Below are 26,226 nucleotides of genomic sequence, written 5' to 3'. Positions count from 1 at the left end.
TTACGGCAAGGCTTCTCCGAGTGAAGCTTCCGACTAAGTCTCAGGAACAGGTTAGCTACAGAGTTCCAGAATGAAATGAAATCCACCTAAAAACGCCGCAGGAGACCCGTTTTGCCGAGAAGAGAGAGCAGGCCTGAACCTGACTCCCCCTGTGCCCTGAGGGGGCTGCGAAGGTGGTTCCGTCCGAGGCGCGGACTCCGCCTCCACGGGCGCCGCCATTTTGTTTGGCTGGAGCGGCGCGAGCGGCGCTTTGGGGGAGGGGTCTCGAAGCCGCCTCACCTGGCCCTGTGGCCGCGCGGTTGCTGCTCCGGGGGCAGGTCTGCCACCCGGCCAGGGGCGCGGAGCCATGTACATCAAGCAGGTAAGGCTCTCGCGCCCCTCCCACCCGTCCAGGGCCGGGGAGGACCGCTCCTTGAGGCGGGGGTGTTGCAGCGCGACCCGCGGTCTTTCACCTCCCGGCGCCGGGCGGACCCGGGGCTGGTCGGGGGCCTGTGGGGGAGGGGAAGACCCTGGGCTCGCCGGCGCCCGGGCTGCGGGGGCCCCTGGGAATTGGGGCGGTTCTCTGCAGCCCGGGCCTCCCCGCGTCTGGAGGAGGCAGGACCTCGGAGAGGTGTGGAGGGGCCGGCGGGGCGGGCCGCTTGGAGGGACCGGGCCTTCCCGGGCAGCCCGAGGGGGGAGCCGCCGGGTTCCGGCTGAGGGCTGGCCGGGGGCCGCGCCGGGGGCGGCAGCTGGCGGGAAGGGCTGCGCTGCGCTGCCGCTGCGGCCTGGCGCGGGCCGTTGGCGTGGGGTGTGTGCAAAGGCGGCCTCCCCGGCCCGGGGCACCGCTTCGGGGCACCGGCTCGGGTGTCAGCTGTAACCCGGGGCCTCTCCGCCCCGGGATTAGCCCGCGGAGTCAGAGGGACCCTTTTGCTTAGCAGAATGTGTAGCGCCGCCTCCTTCGGTTGTTTACGTCTGTCAAAATGGTCTTCCCGCGCTAGAGTCCACCACAAAAATGAGCCCATTCACACAATTGTAGAGAAGTTTTTCTATTGGGTATGTCGGGCTCTGAGCGCTCCTCCTTTGGAACGTTGACTCTGGCTGGCCGGAGCGTCTGCCCGAAAGCTCGCTGGGCCTGGAGTCGCGAGAGCTGGGCCCGTCTGCCGCCGGACACGGCTGCGGCCCCGCTGCAGCGGTGCGCGTGCGTTAACCGTTTGCGGTGCCCTTGGCTTTGGAGGTTCCTCAGGAGGTTACCGGCTCAGACTCCTGAGAAAAAAAACCCCAGGACTTCGCTGGCAAAAGTTACTGATGAAAGGACTGTTTTTAACAGATTTTTCATCACCACTTTCCTACATGAATTTTTCTTACATGGAATTGAGAGACAAGGAAAGGAATGCAAAAGCAAAATGTTAATTTATAGGTAATTCCTTTGTGTGTTCTCAAAAATATCTTTTGTTTATTAGGTGATTATCCAGGGTTTTCGAAGTTACAGAGATCAAACAATTGTAGATCCCTTCAGTTCAAAACATAATGTTATTGGTAAGTGTTCCCAGTTTACTAGATCGGATTAACAATCTCTACAGGTGTATAAATTCTGCCCATTTGTATTGAGGCTTAAGGGGCTGAGAATTGTCTTTGAATCTTAAGTAAATTTCTGTTTTTCCGTATAACTTCTATGTCTTTTATTGCCTGGTGAATTGCTTATTTTATAAATTTAAAAATGTTGGATACTACAATAAGTTAGTTAAACATTTTTATTTGGGTAGCCTTGTATGTGTGAGAGTGTTTTAATAGCTTTAAGTTTGTAGTGAATGACACTAAATTTAGCATTTGAGTTATTCTGTTCTTCATATATCCAAGTTCAGATGCTCACTATTGCTGTATTTCAAAGATGACCGATCTTTATTCGGAAATTAGTTCTCACATTCTTTTCCGCTGTCAGTGTCTAACACCACACAGTGTAGCTTGGTTGGAGGAGCATAAATTTGGGAGCATAGCAGAATGAGGTTCAAATCCTAGTTGTGGAACATATTCTTTTTCCAACTTTCTGAGAAGCTTTAGTTTTCTCATTTGTAAAGTGGAGATGATACCTGTTTCATAGAGCTGTTGGTAAGATTAAATAAGAAAGCATATGTAAGTGTGAGCATAAAGTGTGATTGCCATTAACAATATTTAGTCGTTAATAGATTCTTCAGATTATAATGTCCATTTTGCTGATATAGCTAGCAAAATTTTTTTTCTGACATTCTGCTGAATTTTTAAAGGGTAGATGAAATAAGTGCTTCTAGACACCAGAGAAACACATTGCCATTGCATCAGTTTTGCTCTTTAGTGTCCTCATTGTGGGATATATTAGTTTGCTAGGGCAGCCAACAAAATACTATAGACTGGTGGCTTAAACAACAGATTCATTTTCTCACAGTTCTGGAGGCTAGAAGTCCATGGTCATGATACCAGCATGGTTAGTTTCTGATGAGGGCTCTCTTCCTGGCTTATGGATAGCTGCCATCTTGCTGTATGCTTACCTGGTCCCACCCTCATGACCTCATCTAACCCTAATTATTCCCCGAGGCCCCTCTCTCCAAATACTATCACCTTGGGGTTTAGGATGTCAATGTATGAATTTCAGGGGGACACAATTCAGTCTGTATCACAGGGAAACGTATAGGGAAAATAAGTAAAGGGGAAACACTGAATGCTGATGTTCCCAGAAGACCCTAGAGAATCATACTTTCTTTATTTTGTATAAAATAAGTAAAATTGAGGGCCAGGTTTTCCTTGCAACCTTGTAGTTGGGAATAAAGAAAATGTATTTTATTTGCCCTTGTGTTCTAGCTACTGAAGAGTCAGTTAATTAAATTGATATACTATAAAGATAGCTTGATTGTACTGGGGTTTTGATTATATTTTGATTACAGGTGCTTTCTGATTTTCATCAATCAAAATCTTTAGAAATGTAGAAAAATAAACAATTAGTAAATTTATTTATTTTTTTAACCAAAGACCATCCTTAATTATAGTATTAGTTCATGGTAACTGCATGAAAGCATTGCTTTCAGGAGGGATTAACAATTTCCAACTTAAAGAACTTTCCCCCAATATAACAACAACCAAGTTATATAAATAAATTTGTTAAAAGGTATAGAGGCTCCTTTTGGGCCTGTTGCTAGAAAACTGGAGAATTTAATGAATGATACCAAATGCACCTATTCTAGAAGAACGTTGACAAATACATCTCTTGGCTTTGTTGAGAATGTCTTGCTACACAAGATGAGAGTGTTTCTACACCAAGTGTTGAAGGCAGGTTTTCAGAATCCAAATTGATGGCAGCTACTGGTCCTTCAGACTGACCATCCTTCCTGTGGGGAGGTAGCCTCCTCCTCTTGGGCTAAGCTGCTGTGGTATATTATTTCATTAACTCACAAGTTAAAAATGGATAAATATCTTAATATTTCAATTATATAATTTTATAAATGATCTGTAAAATGATGACCATTATTATCTAGAGTGATTACATTGTGTCTGAAGGATCTGTCGGGTATCTTTGTTTTAGCTGTTTTACTCTCTTGGTTACCTTAGAATTGTTAACAGTCACTGTTACAAAGGAACATGTGTAAGTGTGCTTTCTTTTGCAGTAACTAAAACAAATGAACCTAACATGACTTTATTGGTTAAACATGTTTTAAAAACAAGTACCTCAGGAAGGCAAGGTGGCTCATGCCTGTAATCCCAACACTTTGGGGGTGGGAGGATTGCTTGAGGCTGGGAGTTTGAGACCAGCCTAGGCAGCATAGGGAGACTCAGTCTCATTAATAAATAAACAAAAATAAATCTTAATGTAAAAAACAAAGAAAAAAAATAAAACCACAGATTTTGTGTTTTCACTCTTTGTAAAATAATTTAATTAGAAATCATTTTGTAGATATATTTTCATATAAGAAATAAAAAGGAATGAGAGCCACAGACCTAAAATAAAATAAAATAAATAATGTAAAAAAGACCAAAAGTAGTATATACTGAGATTGACCTTAAAAATATCCAGTGAAAGAATACTACTTTGATTGTTTAATGATTTTGATCCTTTAAAAAAAAAAAATCAAGATGTGAAGGCCAATAGCTCTTGTGCTGATATTTAATATAGGTACCAAATATATACCTTTTTAACATTTTTCTAGCATTTTACCAAGATAAATGTTAATTATAGAACATTATGGAAAAGCTTCAAAAGGAAGAAAATTAAAATAAATCGTAATCCTTCTACTCAAAAATAACCATTCTTAATAACAACAGTCTATACTTGTCTTAGCCCTGGTTTCCTAGAAAACGGCAGGCAGGCTTAGCTGCTAAGGCTTTCATGGGAGGTCTAAGGGCAAGAATGAAGGGAAAAGCTGGTCACAGTGTCATAAAGAAGACACAGCTAGTTTATGGTCATGTTGCATAACTTCTAGACAGACATTGTGGACCCACCTTGCCTTAGAAAGGTCAGATTGGAAAGGAATGGAGAGGATTTGTCTGCTGGTGCCTGTCTGTCTTTGGTCAAAGTTGACTACATAGGGCATTCCCCCGAGCTTTTGGATTGTGTTGCTCTGGGAATTAACTAACCCTCCTGAAGTAGTCAGAGAGTTACAGCCTTCTTTGGGTCTTCACAGATCTGACCTGAGTATACTCCCAGGATAGGCTGTAACAACCACAGGTATTAGGAGATTGAGCCTCTCCTCTGATTGGCAGCCAGGGCCTGGGTTGGGACAAGTGAATCTGGGGGCACATATAAACTGGGTCTACCTCAGTACTCCTCTAATCTTTGTATGTATCTGTAAATTGGCCTTCTTAAATTAAAATGGGCTTATATAATATTGGTAATATGTTTTTTCTCAAAAGTAAATTTTGACTATCTTTGCTTATTAAATATTCAACATACATTATAATTGCTATGTAATGTTCCACTCTATGGGTAGGAGCAATTTTTATAGGGAAATTTGTAAAATTTCAGTTATTTATTTATGAATACATTATGGTTTTAACTATTTATAGTTATTTAATGATAAATTATCTTTTTAAATTTTTATTTAGAAATAATTTCAAATTTATGGAAAAGGTGCCCCAATAAGAACTGTACAGCGAATACTCATACTCTTTGCCTGGAATTACATTGTTAACATTTTCCTTTATTGTTTGTACTCTCTCTTACACTCTACACGCGTGCTTTTTTTTTCCTAGAGTAAGTTTTGTACATCATGGTCCTTTACCTCTGACTTCAGTGTGTACTTTTTAAGCATAGGGATATTATCTTACATAATCACAGTACAACACTAATAATCTGTCCATTTTCCAGTTATGGTGGCCCAGAAATGTTCTTTATAGCATTTTTCCTCCTCCAGTACAGGATCTAATTTAGGATCAGGTATTGCATTTAGTTGTCATGTCTTTTTAGTTTCATTTAATGTGGATCATTTTTACAGCTTTTCTTTGTCTTTTTTTTTTTTTTTTAGACAGAGTCTCCCTCTGTTGCCCGGGCTAGAGTGCCATGGCGTCAGCCTAGCTCACAGCAACCTCCAACTCCTGGGCTTAAGCAATCCTCCAGCCTCAGCCTCCCAAGTAGCTGGGACTACAGGCATGTGCCACCATGATGGGCTAATTTTTTTTTTTCTATATATATTTTTAGCTGTCCAGATCATTTCTTTATATTTTTAGTAGAGACAGGGTCTCACTCTTGCTCAGGCTAGTCTCGAACTCCTGACCTCGAGTGATCCTCCTGCCGTGGCCTCCCAGAGTGCTAGGATTACAGGCGTGAGCCACTGCACCTGGCCTGTCTTTTATAACATTGTTACTTTTGAAAAATACTATGTAAGTAATGTGTCCTTTTTGAGGCTGTCACATCTGGAGGCACATGAGGTCCATCTACCTCTTATTGATGATGTTACTTTTTATCACCCAGTCAAGGTGGTGTCCAGTGTTTCCACTGTATAGTTACTGTTTTTTCCATTGCAACTAATAAATAATATGGGGAGATAACTTTGGGACCACGCAAATGTTGTGCTCTTTATAATACTTTCTCCCTAAATTTATCATCTGTTGATGACTCTTGCCTTTATTCTGATGGTTACGAAATGATAATTTTTCATTTCCAGCACTCGTTTCACATTTACTTAGTTGACACGTGGTATTTTCCTATAAACAAGAGTCCTGCCTGCTTATTTATTTTTTTGTTATCAGTATGGACTCATGGATTATTTCCCTCACCAATAATTTATAATTTATCTAGTTATTTTGGTATTCAGATTGCCCTGGATTTAACCAGTGAAAGCTCCTTTCAAGCTGGCTCTTGTGTTTATTATATGCCTTTTTTAAGTACTCCTTTACTTTTTGGTATAGCGTAAATGACCTTTTGGGGATTTACTTTGCATAAAAAGTGATAACTTTGGTGGCCGGGCGTGGTGGCTCACGCCTGTAATCCTAGCACTCTGGGAGGCCAAGGCGGGTGGATCACTTGAGGTCAGGAGTTCGAGATCAGCCTGAGCAAGAGTGAGACCCCGTCTCTACTAAAAATAGAAATAAATTATCTGGCCAACTAAAATATATATAGAAAAAAAATAGCCAGGCATGGTGGCGCATGCCTGTAGTCCCAGCTACTCCGGAGGCTGAGGCAGTAGGATCGCTTAAGCCCAGGAGTTTGAGGTTGCTATGAGCTAGGCTGATGCCATGGCACTCACTCTAGCCTGGGCAACAAAGCGAGACTCTGTCTCAAAAAAAAAAAAAAAAAAAAAAATGTGATAACTTTGGGGCTAATTTGCTCGGGATGTTTTGGTTCAAGATTGAGAAATTGACATAGTTATTTATCACTCTTAACACTGAACATTTCTAGCCAGGCATGGTGGTGCACGCCTGTAGTATCCTAGCTACTCAGGAGGCTGAGACAGGAGTATCACTTGAGCCCAGGAGTTTGAGGTTACTGTGAGCTAGGCTCACGCCAGGGCACTCTAGCCCAGGCAACAGAGCCAGACTTTCAAAAAACAAACAAAAACACTGAACATTTCACTAAACAAATTAAATCAAAAGCATTTGATATCTATTTATATGTAGAATTGCTTATATCTAAACTTAGGTAGTAAAAAATGTACCTTATAATCGTCCACACTTTTGTGGTTCTGAGAGACTATATGTGATGGGTTGATCGTAAACAGTCTAACATGAGGACAGTTTGAGAATTTAAGACGATTAAGTATTTTAGAATGTTAGCAATATATGAATCTTCAAATTGTTTAAAAAATAGTGTATATAATTAAAGTAGGATTCTACATCCATTGTAATGATTATAAATTATGAAAGCCAGGTGTTTTTTTTTAATTCCTATTAGTTTTAAACCGTTGGAAAAGAGCAAAAGAATTAACAGTGAAATACCTTTAAAGGAAAAACTATCCGAAGTTTATTATACTCATTTAGTGATTAAAGCTTTTTTGTTTATTGGGGCTTTTTTTGTTCAATGTTTTGTTCTTTGTAGCTTTGAATATTAAGATATATTAGAAAATGGGATTTTGAAATGAGTACTTTTAAAAATTTAAAGAGTTTTATTTTTATTGGTTTTATATAAAATAACTTATACTTCTTGAAATTTTATAGTGGGCAGAAATGGATCTGGAAAAAGTAACTTCTTTTATGGTACGTATTGTTTTTGAATTCTAAATGTCTAGACCTAGGTACCTTAAGGTAATTTACTAAAATCACTGGTTTTCTGAGATTATGTCTGCATGAAACCCAATACAGGGTTGCATTTTCTTATAGCAGGTTTAGAGTGTAAGGATCTAAGTCCTACTCTGTACCCAATTTCTAATTAGCTATGTTTGGGCAAAACACTTAACCTCTCAAATTGTTCTTTTCATTTTAAAAATGGAGATGTTTGCCCTATCTACCTCAGATGGGTCCTGAAAATCAAGTGAGATAATCCACATGAAAGTGCTTTTTAAACTTGAATGCAGTTTGTAAATGTTATAAATGTATACGTTAAAAATATGTATAAATGCAGTAGAGTAGTTAGTATTGTTTTGGAAAGTGGTTCATCTTTCTGTTTTACTTTTTAAAAAATGTTTTCTAAGCTTTTTATAAAGGATTGAGTAGTATAAAAAACTTGAGGGTCAACAGACAATATTGTCAATTTGAAGGCAATAAGTAGAGCTTTGAAAATTCTCTCCAAAGATAAAATGCATTTAAGTATAATAATGCCTCTTAAATCCTTTGGGAAGAAAAACCTTTTAACAGAATTAGACTATATAAGGAATAGGTTGAAAAATGTGAACTCCTTAGTGGGGTAATGCTTGAGGGAAAGGGGAATTTAGTACACTGGTTTAGTAAAAACAAAGGTTCTCTCTCTTCTGTACCAACAAATCTGAAGGGTACTCTATACCCTGTATATCCCATAGTAGTTGTAATTTGGGAATAGCAAGAGAGTGGATTGGAGTGGAAGTGTGTATTTCAGAATCTCTAGGGGGATGAGAGCAATTTGAATCTCCTCCTCCCCCCAAAATCCCTGTGATTATGAGAGACAGTTTCCCACCCCCAGCACACACATTAATGCTCACTTGCATGTACTCACACTCCACCCCACCCATACAGAATATCAAAGGTCTCGGGTGGATTGAGACCAGAACAGCAGAGTAAAGAAGTCCATTTCTTGGGCACGATGATCCAGTTAGGCACTCTGTATGGAAGTAGGAATGGCTCTTTTCAGAAGGTAAGGGCAGTATAAGCAGCGTAGTAGAAGTTGAAAATCTGAAACATTTCCCTGTATTTCCTTAGTTTTATTTCTTTTGACAAAATACCCAATTAAGTGTATTGTGAGAATACATCTTGTTTTGTTAAAAAAGATTTTAATTAATACATTTGTGTCTAGTGGGGAAGACAAGCAAATGTACTATTAATCTAACCAGTCAGTGTAGCTTTTGGTCAAGAAGTAGGCCTTAGTTTTGTTTGTCTGTTTTCTTGTGCCAAAGTTCTCTTCATTTTCTTATCTTAAATGTTTCTCAATGTTTTTCTTATATCATCATTTCCTACTTGACTAGTTTAATGTGCAGGCAAATTTTCTACATTCCTTTCATCTGCATGAAACAGGTAATTTATCTGCATTGTGCATTACCTGATACACTGTATGCTGTTAAGCTATAGGAAGGTATGAGTAAGTCATAAATCCTGTTTTAGACTCAACTAATAGTTATGTTTTTTTATTTCTAGCAATTCAGTTTGTTCTCAGTGATGAGTTCAGTCATCTTCGTCCAGAACAGCGATTGGCTTTGTTGCATGTGAGTGAGACTTCTTTAAGACATTATTGATATTATATGCTTTAAAAAAATATATTGTTAATCCTGGTTAAAGAAAATCATTTGTCCAAGTTTCAGACTCTTTGTAAAGATAACACAGTTTATCTCTTAAGTGTGCTATTCTGCTGTGAAATTTAGCTCAATATATTAATGGCAGATAAATGCCTAATTTTTATACAATGGTTAGGAGAAAATTGTAGGATTTGCCTATAGATGGGTATATCTGCCGTATAAATTTCTTTAGGGATATGTTCTGGTAAGGTTTAGGAAGCAGGTTTGCTGAGGAGAAAGAGGAGTTTGAAACTGGGGATTAGGAACTTAAAATGCAGAACCAGAAGTTAATTGGTAGCATAGAGAAACAATCATTATAAACTAAACAACAAAAAAGTTGTCTGTTTTATTTTTAGCCATATTTGTACTTAGATAGTAGCATCATTTTCCAGTATGAAAAACAGTACAGATGCTCCTTGACTTACAGTGGGGCTATGTGCCAACATACCCATTGTAAGTTGAAGATACCATAAAGTTGCACACGGATTTAATAAACCTATCCTACCGAACATCATAGCCTAGCCTACCTTAAACATGCTCAGACACTTAACGTTGGCGTACAGTTGGGCAGAAACATCTAACACAAAGCCTATTTTATGATAAAATGTTGAATATCTCATTTATTGAATACTGTACTGAAAGTGAAAAACAGAATGCTTGTATGGGTACTCAAAGTATTTCCACTGAATGTAAACTGCTTTCACACCATCCTTAAGTCGAACCATACTAAGTCAGGGACCATCTGTAAATTTATAGTAATGCAAGTTAGAATTTTTTATTAATCATGAATATTGAACTAAAATAAGTTTAGGATAAAAAATTATAAGAGGTAGCCAGGCATGGTGGCACGTGCCTGTAGTCCCAGCTGCTCAGGAAGCTGAGGTAGGAGGATTGCTTGAGGTCACAGTGCACTATAATTGCACCTGTGAATAGCCATTGCACTCCAGTCTGGGCAACATAGTGAGACCTCGTCTCTGAAAAACAAATTATCAAAGGTATAATAATATAATTATCTTCCTTCTGATTTGAATATTGCTTATAATTAATTTTAAGACCAGAAAATGAGATTCTTCAATATATCCTAATGGTGTCTCTTACACTAAGGAAGTTCTTTTTGTTTAACCATTATCTTTTTTTTCCCCTCTTTCAGTTTGTATTTGTAGCCCAGTAATCAGGCTTGATTCCCTATAGAAAAAATTCTTTTTAGGTTTCTCAGATAAGCATTAAAAGAATAATAACCTCTTTAGTATAGTTCTTCATTGTATTGAACCACTACATACTAACAGTTTTTAGAATCTGGAAATGATCTAGAGTTGGTATGTAGTTGTCATGTCATAAATTGGTCTAAATGTGACACATGTTATATGTGTATATTTCTATAACACACTTAAAACCATATAGACCATTTCAAATTAAGTGTTAAAAGAGATTTCCAGTAATTATTACATAATTTCTTAGAGTTCCTTTCTAGTATTAAGATGATACTGTAAGAGAAAAGCCTCAAGGAGTTTTAGATATTGGCAAATAGGTATAATTAGGTCCCAGTCTTGTGGTATAAAAAAGTGATCTGCAGAATAAAATCTAAGTGTATGTAACTTTGACATCTTTTGCATAGTTCTTATTTTTTATTCAGAATCAAAAGCTATTTAGTTGAAAAGTTTTCTTATCCTAATCCAATGTCTCTGCTGTTCGGGCAAGAGGGGGATATATACTGGCCTTACAGAAATTTTTCTCTGTTGAGTCAGGCTTGTTACCTTGCATTAGACTTTAAAAATGTTTGAAGAATATGAATGTACCACTTAAATGACAAATTTCTTGTATTTCTTATTTTTAGGAGGGTACTGGCCCTCGTGTTATTTCTGCTTTTGTGGAGATTATTTTTGATAATTCAGACAACCGGTTACCAGTAAGTAACTTTTTCTTTCCTTTTTTTTTTTTATTTTTTTATTTTGTAGTAATGATGTTGAGAATTTTATTGATGTATTAATAGCTAATTTTTTTTATACTTTGAAACATTTATAGCTGTAGTTAAGTTTTTATAATTTTTAGTTTATGTTAAAATAATTGTACAGTTTACATACTGATTTTGTTTTAAAATTATGAATATTCTGGTGAATAACAAATGAAAGTGTGTAGTTTATTGCAAAAAAAAGTCTCCATCATGAGTATTCATAGCATTATCTTTAGTGAGATAATTGAAATTTTAAAATAAATAGTTAGGGGTCAAGGACTTTAAAATGACCTTCATTAAAAGTGTTCTATTAATACTTTATTATTAAATTAACTTTGGGCTTTTACATTTTTTCTTAGATAGATAAAGAGGAAGTTTCACTTCGAAGAGTTATTGGTGCCAAAAAGGATCAGTATTTCTTAGACAAGAAAATGGTCACGTAAGCATTTTTCTTTAAATTTACGATTTCTTTACAAAAGAATAAAAATAATTCTTTTTTTGCCTCATGTGAGATATACTTGCCTCATATTCAACAAATCAGTATTTAGAGCATAAACACAAGAATTAGAAGGTTCTCTGAGGCTCATACAACAGATGGTTTAATTGCTAGTCTGTATTTCCTAATGCTACTTAACCCAGGAGCTACTCATTCTTTGCTTATTGTTGGCTGCTTTAAAATTGTTTATCTGAAAAAATAATTTTAATGTTTATCAACAGGAAAAATGATGTGATGAACCTCCTTGAAAGTGCTGGTTTTTCTCGAAGCAATCCTTATTATATTGTTAAACAAGGAAAGGTAAAACAATTGTATGTCCTTTTGTTTTGTTTTTGTTTTTTTTTTTTAGAATTTGTTTTCTCAGTAATTCTTCTCTTGAATGATGAATTTGGTTTATTGATTCTAGTGGTATAGTGGTTAAGCTGAAGGAAAAGTGGGCCTTACTGTTTTTTGTTCTTATTGATTTATTTTTGTATTGAAGTTTATTATCTTTTACATGGATCCAAAGTACAAAGTAGATCCATTGCATATTGGGATAGAAGTATTTAGTAGATTAAGTGGACATTGTTTTCTTAGTGACCTGTATTACTTACTGAGGTGCACTGTGTTGGAAGACATTGCCTTATAGAAATTGCAGTGATCATATTTAAGAATATTGTAGAAATTGTATAAAAGTGATATTTGATATTTGAAAAAATTATTTTCTAAAGTTTTAATATGCTTTATTTCTCAGTTTATGACAGAAGTAAAGTATTAAAAGGCTTATATTACTGGAAATCTACCAACATGCTACATATTATTTTCCCTTATGAAAGTTGTATTTTTTATATTTTTTAAAGCAGCTAAACTACAAACTTTAGCTGATTGTTCTGCTGCTTCCTAATACTTTCAACTATGTCTAAGATAATTCCTTCTCGTGACTTATCCTGTAATGTCCTGATAGTTTTGTATGGTGTGTTTTTTTTGGACTAGGGGAAAATTCTTGAAGATATCCACTAGTTATTTTATACTGGAGGTTTTTTAAGGTACATGTTGGAAAGTTAGCATTCAGAAGAAATGATTACAAGAGTATGGAATTTCAGTTTTGGAAAATGTGGTACTGGACAAACAAGTTTTCGAAAAGGCTGTCTTCATTATTTGTGGGAGAGAAATTTCTTAAAACAGAGGCTGATTTGAAAGCAGTTGTCTGAGTCTCCTCCCCCCAGAACACAGTCCCTTTTACTTCATTTCAGTATCTGCCCATATGTCATTTTAGATAAGCCATCCATGACTACCTTATATAAAAACATTGCCTCCCCTCCAACCCTATATGCTTTATTTCCTTAATCTGGTTTATTTTTCTTCATAACACTTATACTGTTATGATATGCATATTTTCTGTCATTCTCACTAGAATATAAGCTCCGTGAGGGCAGGACCTTCTTTACTCTTTGCTCCTTTCTCAGTGCCCAGCAGAGTGGCATATATGTTGTAGCCATTCGATAAATTATTTTTAAGTGAGTAAATTCAATGAATGAACATGTTTTATTGGGGTGCCCAATAATGAGAACCTGAAGGATGACTCTTTGATGTATACTTTTTGATAGACCATATTTTCTTAGCTTAGAGCCAGTTCTCTTTATGTAAAAGTGTTAGAGTAATTATCACTTCAAGTTTTTAATGCAACAATAGCATTTTTGATTTTTATTGATGCTTGTTATATTAAGTTGTATGGCACTTACGTTGTACCGCTCTCTATATTTAAAGCATACTTTTTTGTTATATAGTCTGCCCTCCTTATTTGCGGGTTCCACATCTGCAGATTCATATCCTCAGATTGAAAATATTCAGAAAAAAAACCCCAAAATAACAATATAAGAATGAGAAATAATACAAATTAAAAAAAATACAATAGTGTTTATATTGTATCAGGTATTGTAAGTAGAGATGATTTAAAGTATATTGGAAGATGTGTGTAGGTTATATGTAAATATTGTGACATTTTATATAAGGTACTTGAGCATCCCTCGGTTTTGGTATCCTCAGGAGGTCCTGGAACCAGTCCCCAATGGATACAGAGGGATGATTGTACTTTTAATAATATTATAGCTTTTAAAAAATGTATAGTCAGTGATCTTTTCCCCTTGTAAAAATACCTTGTTCTTTGGTAATGGAGCTCATCTTTTATACCTTATCATATTGACTAAGAAAAATGGTAGTATTGGATACTCCTTAATTTGTTAATCTTAAAGGAGATTTATGACTATCAATTCTAATTGGATTTTATTTGCAAGTTTCATTTAAGTAAAGGCACTATAGATATGTAGGTATATGTACTATACAAATTACATTAGTCAAATCACAATCTACTTAAAACTTAGCATGTGAAGACAGGTTGACCATCCCCAATCCAAAAATCCAAAATTCAAAGTGCTCCAAAATCCGAGACTTTTTGAGTGGCTGACATGATAGTCAAAGGAAATGCTTGTTGGAGCATTTCAGATTTTCAGGTTTGGGTTGCTCAACCGGTAAGTATAAATACAAATATTAAAAAATCCATTAAAGCAGTGAAGGTGATATTGTTTTAAAAAAAAAAAAGTAGAAAAAAATCCAAAATTTGTAACACTTCTGCTTCCCAAGCATTTAGGATAAGGTATACTTAATCTATATATGTATTAAAAACTTTCAAGGTGGAGTTCTTATTCTTAAAGAGCAGTCTATAGTTATGTAATCATTTTTCTAAAATTTTTAGATCAACCAGATGGCAACGGCACCAGATTCTCAGAGACTAAAGCTATTGAGAGAAGTAGCTGGTACTAGAGTGTATGACGAAAGAAAAGAAGAAAGCATCTCCTTAATGAAGGAAACTGGTAAAATAAATGTGATTCTGCCTGCCTTTTTTCTGTTGTGAATTGCTTTTTAATTGTGTTGTAATTATAAAAGGAGTTATGTCTATTGTCAGAAATACACTGTGTGGTAATTTGCCTGTGTACTGAATGGAGAGAAAATTAGTTTGAGACAGTTTAAGGTTTGAGATTTCTAATAATTCATCCCTTTGAATAAAGGTGCACTATACGGGGACCTTTGCAGGTCAACTACTTTTGCTTCTAGCTTTCTTGTCAGTTGTTAGGACAACAAATTTGGATGTATTCCTCCCAAAAAAACACTGGAGTATCAACTGGCATTAGGTTTTAAATTGTTCGGAATAAGTAAATTTAAAACTTTGAACTTGTAATCTTTAGTACATTTGTTATGGAAACTTTGCTTTGCTTTTCATTTGCTGTGTCATATCATGGCTTAGAGTCAGACAGTTCTGGATTAAAAATCTGACTAATAATTAACTGACATGACCTTAAACTTTGTCTCTCTGGTCCAAAACTTCCCCATCTGTAAAATTCTGTAGATTGTGCTGGTGAGTTAGAGGATCACAGTAGCTCCATGGTAGAAATACAGTTACATATTCAATATATGGCAGCTATAGATAATGCTATTAATAAAAATTGGGAATTCATAACACCAATGATGTTGTTAGCTTTTTGTCAGTGTTTTGGGGGAAGGCTCACTGATTGTTAAAAAGGAAGCTTAAACTGAGGCCATTACATATGTAATAGAAGAATCAGTGTCACTATCTGTAAATTTGTTCTCTGATGCTTTTCATAATAAAGCATCTTAATTGCCATTTTAGTATCTTAAATTTGGTTACCACATAATATCAAAGAATAATGCTACAGTTCTTAAGAGTAAATTTATGATACATTTGAGAAGTGATATTATTACATAAAAATTGTATTCAATTCCTTCACTCCCTCCCCATTTTTTTTAAGAGGGCAAACGGGAAAAAATCAATGAGTTGTTAAAATACATTGAAGAGAGATTACATACTTTAGAGGAAGAAAAGGAAGAACTAGCTCAGTATCAGAAATGGGATAAAATGAGACGAGCCCTGGAATATACCATTTACAATCAGGAACTTAACGAGACTCGTGCTAAGCTTGATGAGGTAAAATATTTACCTTTGACACTTAAAATCAGATTAATTTTGTTTTTATGACTTTGTTAAACTCATATGGTATTTACACTTTTCAGTGATTTTTAAAAAGAAACTTAAAAAAAACCTCTCAATGAATTCATTAGCAATTTTTTTCTTTCAGTTTACTGTAAGGAAAATGCCTAGACCCATGTGTCCTTGCTGTAGTTGTATGTGAAATATTATCAGATGGTGGTGTCAGGCAGACCAGATGAGAGGAAAGCCACCTTTGAGGTTTCTTGGATTTTTAGAATATATTAATATCTTATAATTAGTATTGCTGACATTTTACACAAAAATTTGTTTAGGTAATGCTTCAGTTTTCTATTTAAAGAAAACCATTTTAAAACTTTTTGTAAAAGTTTTTTAAGCAAATTATTACTTTCAGTTTATTTTAGTAAATACAAAAAATTTTACTAGATGTTATGAAATGTTAAGCAAATACAAAATAGTTAGAAACACAAAATTAGTTAGAAACAGTGGCTTGTTTTTCTTTTTTCAGCTTTCTGCTAAGCGAGAGACAAGTGGAGAAAAATCCAGACAATTGAGAGATGCCCAGCAGGATGCAAGAGATAAAATGGAGGTAAGATTATAAACAAGGTGCAGGTTAACTTACATTTTTTGACCTCAGTAAGCCTTTTTGTACCAGAATTATAGAATGGTAACCATAAGGGGGGAGTCATAGGGATTGAGTATTGGAAAGACAGAGTAGTACTAAAAGAGTAAATGAAAGAAAAAGAAGGGACAGAATTAATGGTATCACAATTCTACGATCGTACTTCTAATTGCCTGACTCATTTTCTGTTCAATACTTTTTGAATAGGATATTGAGCGCCAAGTCAGAGAACTGAAAACAAAAATTTCAGCTATGAAAGAAGAAAAAGAACAGCTCAGTGCTGAAAGACAAGAACAAATTAAACAGAGGACTAAATTGGAGCTAAAAGCCAAGGATTTACAAGATGAATTGGCAGGCAATAGTGAACAAAGGGTAAGTTAAAATGCTAAAAATGAATGACATAATATTCAGGTGACTGAGTAGGAACTGCAGAAGACAGTCCTTTATTTGATGGGTTCATGTTTGAGTTTTTTGTAAAACCTTTGCCACATTAAATTTGCATTTAAGTAGCAACTTAGTACTATCTCTTTGTTTCTTACATTAAAAAAAAATTTGTGTTGTAAGATCGATTTTTCTCATGAGTTTTTTTTATGAGAAAATTTTTTTTTATTATATTCAACCCCAAGAGACAACATTTTATGCTAGACTTACAAATTAGGCAAAAAATTTTAAGCAGATTGCTTTTTTAATTTTATCTTGCTTTATTTACAGAAACGTTTATTAAAAGAGAGGCAGAAGCTGCTTGAAAAAATAGAAGAAAAGCAGAAAGAACTGGCAGAAACAGAACCTAAATTCAACAGTGTAAAAGAAAAAGAAGAACGAGGAATTGCTAGGTCTGGGAATTTTCACCAACACGTTAACTTTCTACATAGTTTCTTTACAGAACCTAGTTATGGGTTAAGAATGTACTAGCACGGTGAAGGGCAACAGTTAAATGCTCACTTCAAAGAAATAATAACTAATGTTTAACAACTGCTATGGGCCATGGATTGTTGTACACATACTGCCTACATTATTTCTCCTCAAAAACTCTAGGAGATTGACGTTAGCCCTGCTTTAAATTCAATAAACTTGAGCCTCTTGGAGGTGAAGCACCTTGCCTAAGATTAACGTAGCTAAATGTTGGGCTTTTTTAAAGCATGCATTATGTTGTTTTTTTTTTTAACTCAAATGACATCTGTATATTTCATTTTACAACTTTCTTTCTGCCCTGAATGCTGTTTTAACAGCTTTTAGTATCTATAGATTGGACTTGACAATGTTCGCTGATTTCACATTATTTAGTATATTATCATGTTTTTATGCCACTTATATTCCTTTTAATGAATTGCCTATTTATATCCTTTGCCCATTTTTCTGAGATTTTTTTTCCTTACTGTTTCATAGGAATGTTTTATGTAATCTGGACATTATGTTATAATGTATGAATGTCATATAATGTATGTTATAAATGTTTTCTCTCATTTTTTTTGCCGTTTAGAGTGTCTTTTATTGTAATGAGTTGAAAAGGTTTATGTAGTTAAGTATAATTACAACGTTTTTTAAAGTTCCTGAGGTGTAGGGCACTAGAACTATCTAGATTTACTGACCAACCCAGACCTAGACCTGAAATCCTTAGGGTATGAGTTGTCCTTTGACTTTAGGATTTTGAAGTTAAATTGCTATTATATAAAACTGGGTAGTTCAAGGGGCTGTATTATAATACAGCTCCTGTAATTGCTTTTTACACTTAATTACTTTTTTAATATCATTTTTTAAATGACTTTTTATGTACAGTTGACATTGATTTTGATTGAACTTTGTCATTTTGTGTTCTCATTTTCAACCCATTCTCTTCTTCTATCTTGTGTAGATTGGCTCAAGCAACTCAGGAAAGAACAGATCTTTATGCAAAGCAGGGTCGAGGAAGCCAGTTTACATCAAAAGAAGAAAGGGATAAATGGATTAAAAAGGAGCTCAAGTCTTTAGATCAGGCTATAAATGACAAGAAAAGACAGATTGCTGCTATACATAAGGATTTGGAGGACACTGAGGCAAATAAAGAGAAAAATCTGGAGCAATATAATGTAAGAACTTTTATAGCTGCTTTGTAAAAATCCTTCAGAAGAGATAAACATGTACAGTTTTATCTACTTTGTTTCATTTTTAAATAAGTTTACATGCTACTCTTAAAATATACAAGACAGGCCTTTATTTAGAAAAGGCCAACACAATTTAATATACATACAGTAGTTCTTTTTTTTAAGAATGTTTTATCCGTATCAGTGAGTATTCATGTAGATTGAGTATATTTTAAAATATATTATAAATTTGTAGTGTGTACTTGATCTACCCTTAATTTTAACATGATACATAACTTTATATTAATTTATTTTTCATTTTTTATATTCTAACATAATTTTGTCAATAACTTAGTACAAAATATATTTTTTGTTGGTTCAAGCAACGGTGATTTTATAACTTTTTGAAATGAATTAAACATTATTTGCTATGCATGTTTAGCTAGCACTTCCTTAAAAATTGAAGTAGAAGGTAAAATCATGGCTTCCAGAGTAAGATATATCTCATTATTTGAAATGAGACCAAGGGGCAGGGGAGCACAGAGGGCTTCTTTCTTAAGTGATAATGCATGGCTATGTATAGGTGAGTAGAAGGGGATGAAATTGATGGGAAGGGAGCATGTAAGACAGGTGTAATACACAGAAAGAACCCTCTTACCCATGAGATCTGTACCAGTTGGTTATTGATTAATTAAAAACTAAACAGCATAAGATCTTAAAATGCATACAGTATATATGTATACATGTGTATATGTATGCAAACATTTGTATATATATCTCAAGCATTTTATTTTAAATAAATATACATTCATATATCAATCTTTTGATGTAAAGCCTAAGGTTTTTTTTTGAGTATGAGTGATAAGAGTTTTCAAGGGACTTTCTTATATGATTGCAGGTATAAACACATTTCTCATTAAAGTTAGATGAGAACGGGATCCAGGATTCCATCTAGCATCATATGTTGCTTTTAGTTGTCATGTTTCTTTTAGCTGCTCTAATCTGCACCAGTTCTCCAAGTCTTTCCTTGATTTTTTTGGTGACTTGACATTTTAAATTTTGGTACAAAGTACATATAAATCTATATATTATTTAATTATTTACCCAGAATCTTATAGTTGATTTGCCCATTTAATTCACTTTTTAGTGACTCCCTTTTGAATGTGTCCAGCATGTTTTTAAAAAACAACTCTTTGTAGTCATATTCTCACTTTATTTAATATAATTACATAGCCAAAACAAAAACAGAGTAGGAAGCAAACGCAACTGCCTCTGTAAGCATAAACAACTCAACGGGTAGGGTAAGATGAATGCGATTAATAGGTAGTAGCTTATTGGTTTTGAAAGTCCAGTGTGCTGTGGGCTTCAGTCAGGATGTTTTGTAGAGGGAGTGGAGAATGCTGGTTAACCCAGGTAGTCTGTTATTTGGAAATTGGTTAGTATAGTTTCAACTGTGATAGCTGCATGTCCTTTAAACAAAATGAGTTTTATCTAGAGTTCACGGAACCACGAACCTCAGCAGATGCCCCCTGTGAAAGAGGCTGGTGATAAACCAAGATCTTCCATTGAAAGGCTTTATTCATTCTTTCTTAAGCTCCAATATTTTAGCTACAGCTTTGGTTCTCAAAATGACCACTTGTCAAGATGAAGTCTTTTCCTTTATTCTAGACAAAGATGATTTTGTAGTCCTGGTTATATTGTGTAAACCAGCCTTTTACTTCTTGGTATAATACTAAATTAATTTTTCCACAGTGTATTTGTAACACCTGCAGTATGAAAAATGAAATGTCTTTTTGGTTGTTTTGTTATGGTTTATTTTGTTTCGTTTATATAATATGTATCCAACATGCTTAACAAACCAAGTTTTTAGACTTTTCTAACTGACATTAGGGAAATCTTGACCCTAGAGAATGTGGAATTTTAGAAATACTGTAAGCTGTGATGGTAATTATTTACACGTTAGTTTTTGAATTGATTAGGCCTATAAAGATGAAACATTAATTTAGAAAGCAGACTCTTCAAGGTCTACACTCTTCTAGCATATAATCAGATAGCCTAGGAATGCATTAAGTCATTCCCGCTGAAAAGTTGAATTTTACAAAAGGGATTTGTTTACTCTTTTATGGTTTCAGTTACCACTGAGTCCCATATTCCTCATGTGTAGTATGAAAGAGTTTAATTATTCAAGATGTTGTGAGTCATTCTAATTATCCAAGATTTTATAAATCAGTTAAGAAAAATTTGAGCAAAATATTTTGATTGTTTCATCTGATGCAAGGATAGAAATCATGATAAATTTAATTATATATGTATTTTGTATATATTCCAGACATGCAAGGATAGAAATCATGATAAATTTAATTATATATGTATTTTGTATATATTCCAGACTTTTAGTGTATTATAATCTTTAGTTCCATTTAATTTTATTGACATTAGAAATCCTCATAAATAGGTAAATTGACTGGTTTGATTTATTGTCACTTGTGCCCTTATTGTACCACCCATTCTTTGGCAGAGGCTCTAATTGAACAGAAGCTGGTAAGCATAAGATTCACATTGCCCTAGTGAGTTGACAGAATACGGATAAAGAATATTATGTAGTATCTGTGCTTTTGTCACATTACTACTAAAAACTAATACCTTTTAATACTGTGTGGGAGTATTTGTAATTACTTTGATATTTCCTTAATAATTGTTTGCAAACAGAGAATGTAATTATTAATATCTCATGAAGCACAATTTGAAGTACCCCCCTCAAAGGCTGGTTGATCTTCAGATTTATCTTGCTTATTTTATTGCTCTCTACAAAGGCAAGGATTTTTGTTTGGTTTGCTTGATGATTCCCCAGCTCTTAGAACAGTGCCTGGCACTGTGTTCTATTTTGTGTTTGTGTGTGTAGAGGGGGCAGTATGAAAAGTATGCATGGCAGTATTTTGAGATTTTGTGAATGTATTTTTTTCTTTTAAAATCCTGGCATGTATATTATAGAAATAGTAAGGTTTAGATCAGTAATTAACAAATTATTTTAGCTGTGTTTTATAGAGTATTTCATTTTATGGTTTGTGTTTTCAGGGTGATGTGCTTTTTTGCCTAAAGATGTTTAAAAATTGAAATTGGTGTTTTTAACAGCTTCATTGAGGTATAATTGACATACAATAAAACAGACATATTCAAAGTGTATCATTTGATGAGTTTTGACACACATACACCTGCAAAAGCATCTCCATGGTTAAGATAATGAACATGTTTATCACCCAAAAATGTTTCCAGTTCCCCTTGGTAATTCCTCCCTCATTGACCTTTTGCTCCCTCCTCCCCCATCCTTTTACAACCGCTGATAAGTTTGAAGAAATTAGATTTTAAGTTTGAATTATTTTTATTTCTGTAGAAACTGGACCAGGATCTTAATGAAGTCAAAGCTCGAGTAGAAGAACTGGACAGAAAATATTACGAAGTGAAAAATAAGAAAGATGAATTGCAAAGTGAAAGAAAGTTCGTATAAGACTAAAATATGCCTTAATATTTTTTTTGCCTTTTTGAATCATGCTAATTACTGGCTGTTACATGGTCTTTACAAATTAACTGTTCAAGTTTGTTTTCAGTATTTTATTCTAAACTGTGTACTGTTACTGCATCTTCTTATGTGTTTAAAGTTAAAGGCAGTTTAACTTTTATTGATTAGTTACCTGTGGAGAGAGGAGAATGCAGAACAGCAAGCACTTGCTGCTAAAAGAGAAGATCTTGAAAAGAAGCAGCAACTTCTTAGAGCGGCAACAGGAAAGGTGGGCAGGTTCTTTTCATTACCTCTGTATACAGTGAGTCATTAAAACACAAGAATTTATTAGGTTTTAAGCTGTAGGTCATGGTTTCAGGTAACAAATAGGAGAGGACAGTCCAAATCACTCACCCTCTATAAATATGAAACAATAGCAATTATATAAGCAGCCTTAAACTTTTGATTTTTAACACTAGTGTCATAGAACAGAACTTAAAAGGTGTTACATGTAGTTGCCATATTTCAGGGAGGTGATGTGTTTGTTGGGGAGGATGTTTAATCTCTAATATATTTTAAAATGTCTGGAGTTAATGAGCTTATTTCTTAGCAGGAGTGCCATTGGCGATATTATTTTAATATTTTCACTTCAAACAATTTACAGGCCATTTTAAACGGAATAGACAGCATAAACAAAGTGCTAGACCACTTTCGTCGGAAAGGAATAAACCAGCATGTTCAAAATGGCTATCATGGCATTGTAATGAATAACTTTGAATGTGAGCCAGCTTTCTACACATGTGTGGAAGTCACTGCTGGAAACAGGTGAAGGAAAGGACTGAGAATAACCTAAGAAACAACTCTGTACTTTCAGTAGAATATGTCTTCCATTATCTACTTGTATCCTTGGTTCCTTATTTAACTGTCTGATTAAAGAAGTAGACGCTAAGTATTTGTTCCTAATTATAGAAACTAGAACTTATCCTCTTTGGGTTTTCTCCATCCCTTCATTGGAATTTTCTAAGTAATCTTTTTTTTCCCCTACAATACAAATTGGGTTGTATAGAAAAAAGTGAAATGTTTGATGCTTAAATGTTTATAACACTTTAAAGTCTAATGAAGGTGTGTTTTACTCTGTTTATATGTAGGTTATTTTATCACATTGTTGATTCAGATGAAGTCAGCACGAAGATTTTAATGGAGTTTAATAAAATGAATCTTCCTGGAGAGGTCACGTTTCTGCCTCTTAACAAGTTAGATGTCAGGGATACTGCCTATCCTGAAACCAATGTGAGTCAACATGTGTTAAGATCTCTTTTTCATTAAGTTGCTTTTTCTTATACAGATTATTTAACATTTGCCTAGTGCCCAGGCACTGTATACTGGGATTTACTGATCTATGAGATAAACGTGCCTTTCTTTCTGTAGAGCATAGTTAGTGCTGGGTGGGGTTGAGGAGGGAGACAGAATTCATAGCCAAGACATGAAACAAATCGTTGCAAATGTGTAAAGTGTTAAAATGTATAAGGATAGGATACTTTGAGAGCATTTCTGTGTGTAACAAAATTAAGGTTAGGGAGTTGGAGAAGAATCCCTGAGGAATCTGGATATACTTTTAAAATAGTTTGTAAATTAAATGAAAAATGGCTAGCAAAGTGACAGCCTCTGAAAGCATAACATTGCTTTTGTTACTAGCCTAGTATATTTTAGATGGATTAAAAATATTCTTCAGACACTCTTCCTCAAGAAATGTTGTAATTGCTTTGAGTTACGTCAGAATGTTGATGGTAGTAGCAACTGTTTTTACCATCCTCTAACATTAAAGCTGAAACCCTATGAGGAGGATCAATAATGTAAGTGGAACATTAATCTTATAAGCTACTTGAAGGGTCCAGTTTTTTCTGTTTTCAGATCTGTAAATTAACCTTTGAAATTTTGGGGAGGAAAAATTGAATCTCACATTGTGTGAATGACACAGGACACAAAAGAATGCATGTAGCTTAGTTTCAATTATACTACATAACAGGACTAAAATGATGGAACTAAGAAGGAAGTACAAGGAAGTATTCTTAGCACAGAATCACAATAGCAGTCACCTCCAGCAGGCAGCCACCGTATATAACCACTGTGTAATTAGGAATGGAACACACTTGTGTCAGTGTTCTGTTTCTTGTGCTATGTGGTGGTTATGTTGATGTTTTCTCTATTAAGCTTAACCTGTTTATTGCATTTTTCTGTGTATAGGATATATTTCATAATTTTAAAGATTCTAAAAATCCTATTCTAACAGCTTAGGAGAGAGGAAAAATGAAAATAAGTTATCTGAAAAAATATTTTTCTGAATATCTGATTTAGATATGTAATACATAAAATTAAAACATTTGGGGGAAATACTATTTACATTTATTTAGCTCTTCTGTGTGAGAGATATTATACTATCCTAAGTATTTCACATATATTAACTCATTTAGTCTTCACAATTTTAGAAGGAAGGTTCTGTTACTATTGTAATTTTGTAGATAAAGTCACTGTTATCTAGAGAAGTTAAACAACTTGTCCAGAGCACATGATGAGTGGTGGAAACCAGGATTTTGAACTTAGGCAGTCTGGCTTCAGAGCCACTGAACTCTTCAGCACTATGCTGTGCTATTTGAAAAACTTAATGATTCTGTGAACAAAATTTCCGGGATATTTCAGGAGAATGATTCTTCTAACTTATTCAGTATAAAAACCAGTAATTTTGAAATATAATGACATTTGTGTTTATTTGTATTTCTTAAAGATGTAATTTATAATTCTGCTGACAGTTTTTAATTAACCTCTGATGTTTTTGCTTGCTGACAAAATATTTATTTTTAGGATGCTATTCCTATGATCAGTAAACTGAGGTACAATCCCAGATTTGACAAAGCTTTCAAACATGTGTTTGGCAAGACACTTATTTGTCGTAGCATGGAAGTTTCAACCCAGCTGGCCCGTGCTTTCACTATGGACTGCATTACTCTGGAAGGTTTGTAATAATAATTCTTAGCTTTGAGCAAATAAATTCTAATAAATCATTTAACACATATAATAAGCTGTGTAATAATATATCACTTGAGCTGTATGCACGTCTGATGAGTGTATCTTATATATTTATTCAGAGTCATTTTGGTTTTAAGAGTATTTGAATTCCAGAAGAGCTTTTGGAAGAAATAAAATAAAAAAAAAAGTATTTGAAAATTCATGTCCAATTATTTTATCATTTTTTAAATTGTTCAAGTAAGATTGCAAACAGGATTCATACTTGATATTTAGTGGATTAAATGTCTTAAATGTAATCATTTGGTCTATACCAGGAGTTCTTAACCTTTTTTGCATTGTGCATTCCTTTGGTTATTTGAAGCCTATGAATCCTTTTTCAAAATTTTAAATGCATAAGGTAAACTACTTTGGATCACAAAGGAAACCAGTTATATTGGCATGGTTATCACAATATTTTTAAAAATATGACATAGTAATTCTTTAATGTATTTAAAAATAAGATTTAATGGGTTTAGTAACTACCATAATTTTGAAGTACTGATGCATATAAACAATATTTTGAGATCTGTGACAAGTGTAATGAGATACGAAAATAGTTTTTATTTCTCTTGGTAACAAAGTTATGAGTACTAAAAATACTACTGTGGTTCTTGTCCTATTGATTATAGAAAGAAATGCTAAATTTCATTTTGAGGTTAGTAAAAATAAAGATGTAAAATTTTTTCCCACTCAAGTCATAGATCTCTTGAATATTGTCTGTGGAATCCAGGTTAAGAACCCCCAGTATGTAGGTTTACCTGTCCTCATTTTTTATTTATTCCTTCTCTATATGATTGATTTGCTGAAGAAAGAAGGTCAAACTCCAGCCTGTAGCTTTATCTGTATATATGTACATTTTGTTGTTGGTTGTTGAACTCAGCATCTGAGAATAAATTGTAAAACATTGTGTCATACCATTTGTAAAATTTAAGCATGTGTCTCCTTAGAATAAGGCCAATTTTTTGTATAACGATAGTATCATTGTTACATCAAAGTAACTTAACATTAACCAAATAATATTATCTAAAAAGTGTCCACATTTAAATTTTCTCAATTGTTCTAAAATATTTTTCTATCTAGGATCCAATCAAGGGTGTATGCAATGTCTTCTCTTTAGATTCTTTAAATATAGGTATAGGACAGTTCGTCTTGTGTCTCTCCCCTCTCCTCCTAACCCGCTCCCCCCAGTGAAATGGACTTTCT

The 26,226-nt window shown here is 34.7% G+C and overlaps 1 protein-coding gene across 1 annotated transcript in view; it reads left to right on the top strand.

Moving 5' to 3' along the window:
- The first annotated feature begins 210 nt into the window (after positions 1–210).
- SMC3 (structural maintenance of chromosomes 3) overlaps positions 211–26,226 on the top strand; it is a 35,174-nt gene continuing 9,158 nt past the window's right edge. The window contains exons 1-18 of the mRNA XM_045567755.1: positions 211–361; positions 1,440–1,515; positions 7,594–7,632; positions 9,199–9,266; positions 11,170–11,241; positions 11,646–11,725; positions 12,004–12,082; positions 14,514–14,631; positions 15,586–15,761; positions 16,291–16,371; positions 16,612–16,776; positions 17,116–17,237; positions 18,257–18,470; positions 21,856–21,959; positions 22,150–22,249; positions 22,625–22,785; positions 23,109–23,250; positions 24,820–24,970. Coding sequence (XP_045423711.1) covers positions 347–361; positions 1,440–1,515; positions 7,594–7,632; positions 9,199–9,266; positions 11,170–11,241; positions 11,646–11,725; positions 12,004–12,082; positions 14,514–14,631; positions 15,586–15,761; positions 16,291–16,371; positions 16,612–16,776; positions 17,116–17,237; positions 18,257–18,470; positions 21,856–21,959; positions 22,150–22,249; positions 22,625–22,785; positions 23,109–23,250; positions 24,820–24,970 — 1,963 coding nt within the window. The 5' untranslated portion in view covers positions 211–346. The remainder of the gene's footprint in view (positions 362–1,439; positions 1,516–7,593; positions 7,633–9,198; positions 9,267–11,169; positions 11,242–11,645; positions 11,726–12,003; positions 12,083–14,513; positions 14,632–15,585; positions 15,762–16,290; positions 16,372–16,611; positions 16,777–17,115; positions 17,238–18,256; positions 18,471–21,855; positions 21,960–22,149; positions 22,250–22,624; positions 22,786–23,108; positions 23,251–24,819; positions 24,971–26,226) is intronic.

The sequence above is a fragment of the Lemur catta genome, chromosome 14 (genome assembly GCF_020740605.2).
Source record: "Lemur catta isolate mLemCat1 chromosome 14, mLemCat1.pri, whole genome shotgun sequence".
NCBI classification, from domain to species: Eukaryota; Metazoa; Chordata; class Mammalia; order Primates; family Lemuridae; genus Lemur; species Lemur catta.
This window is presented reverse-complemented; position numbering and strand designations above follow the sequence as displayed.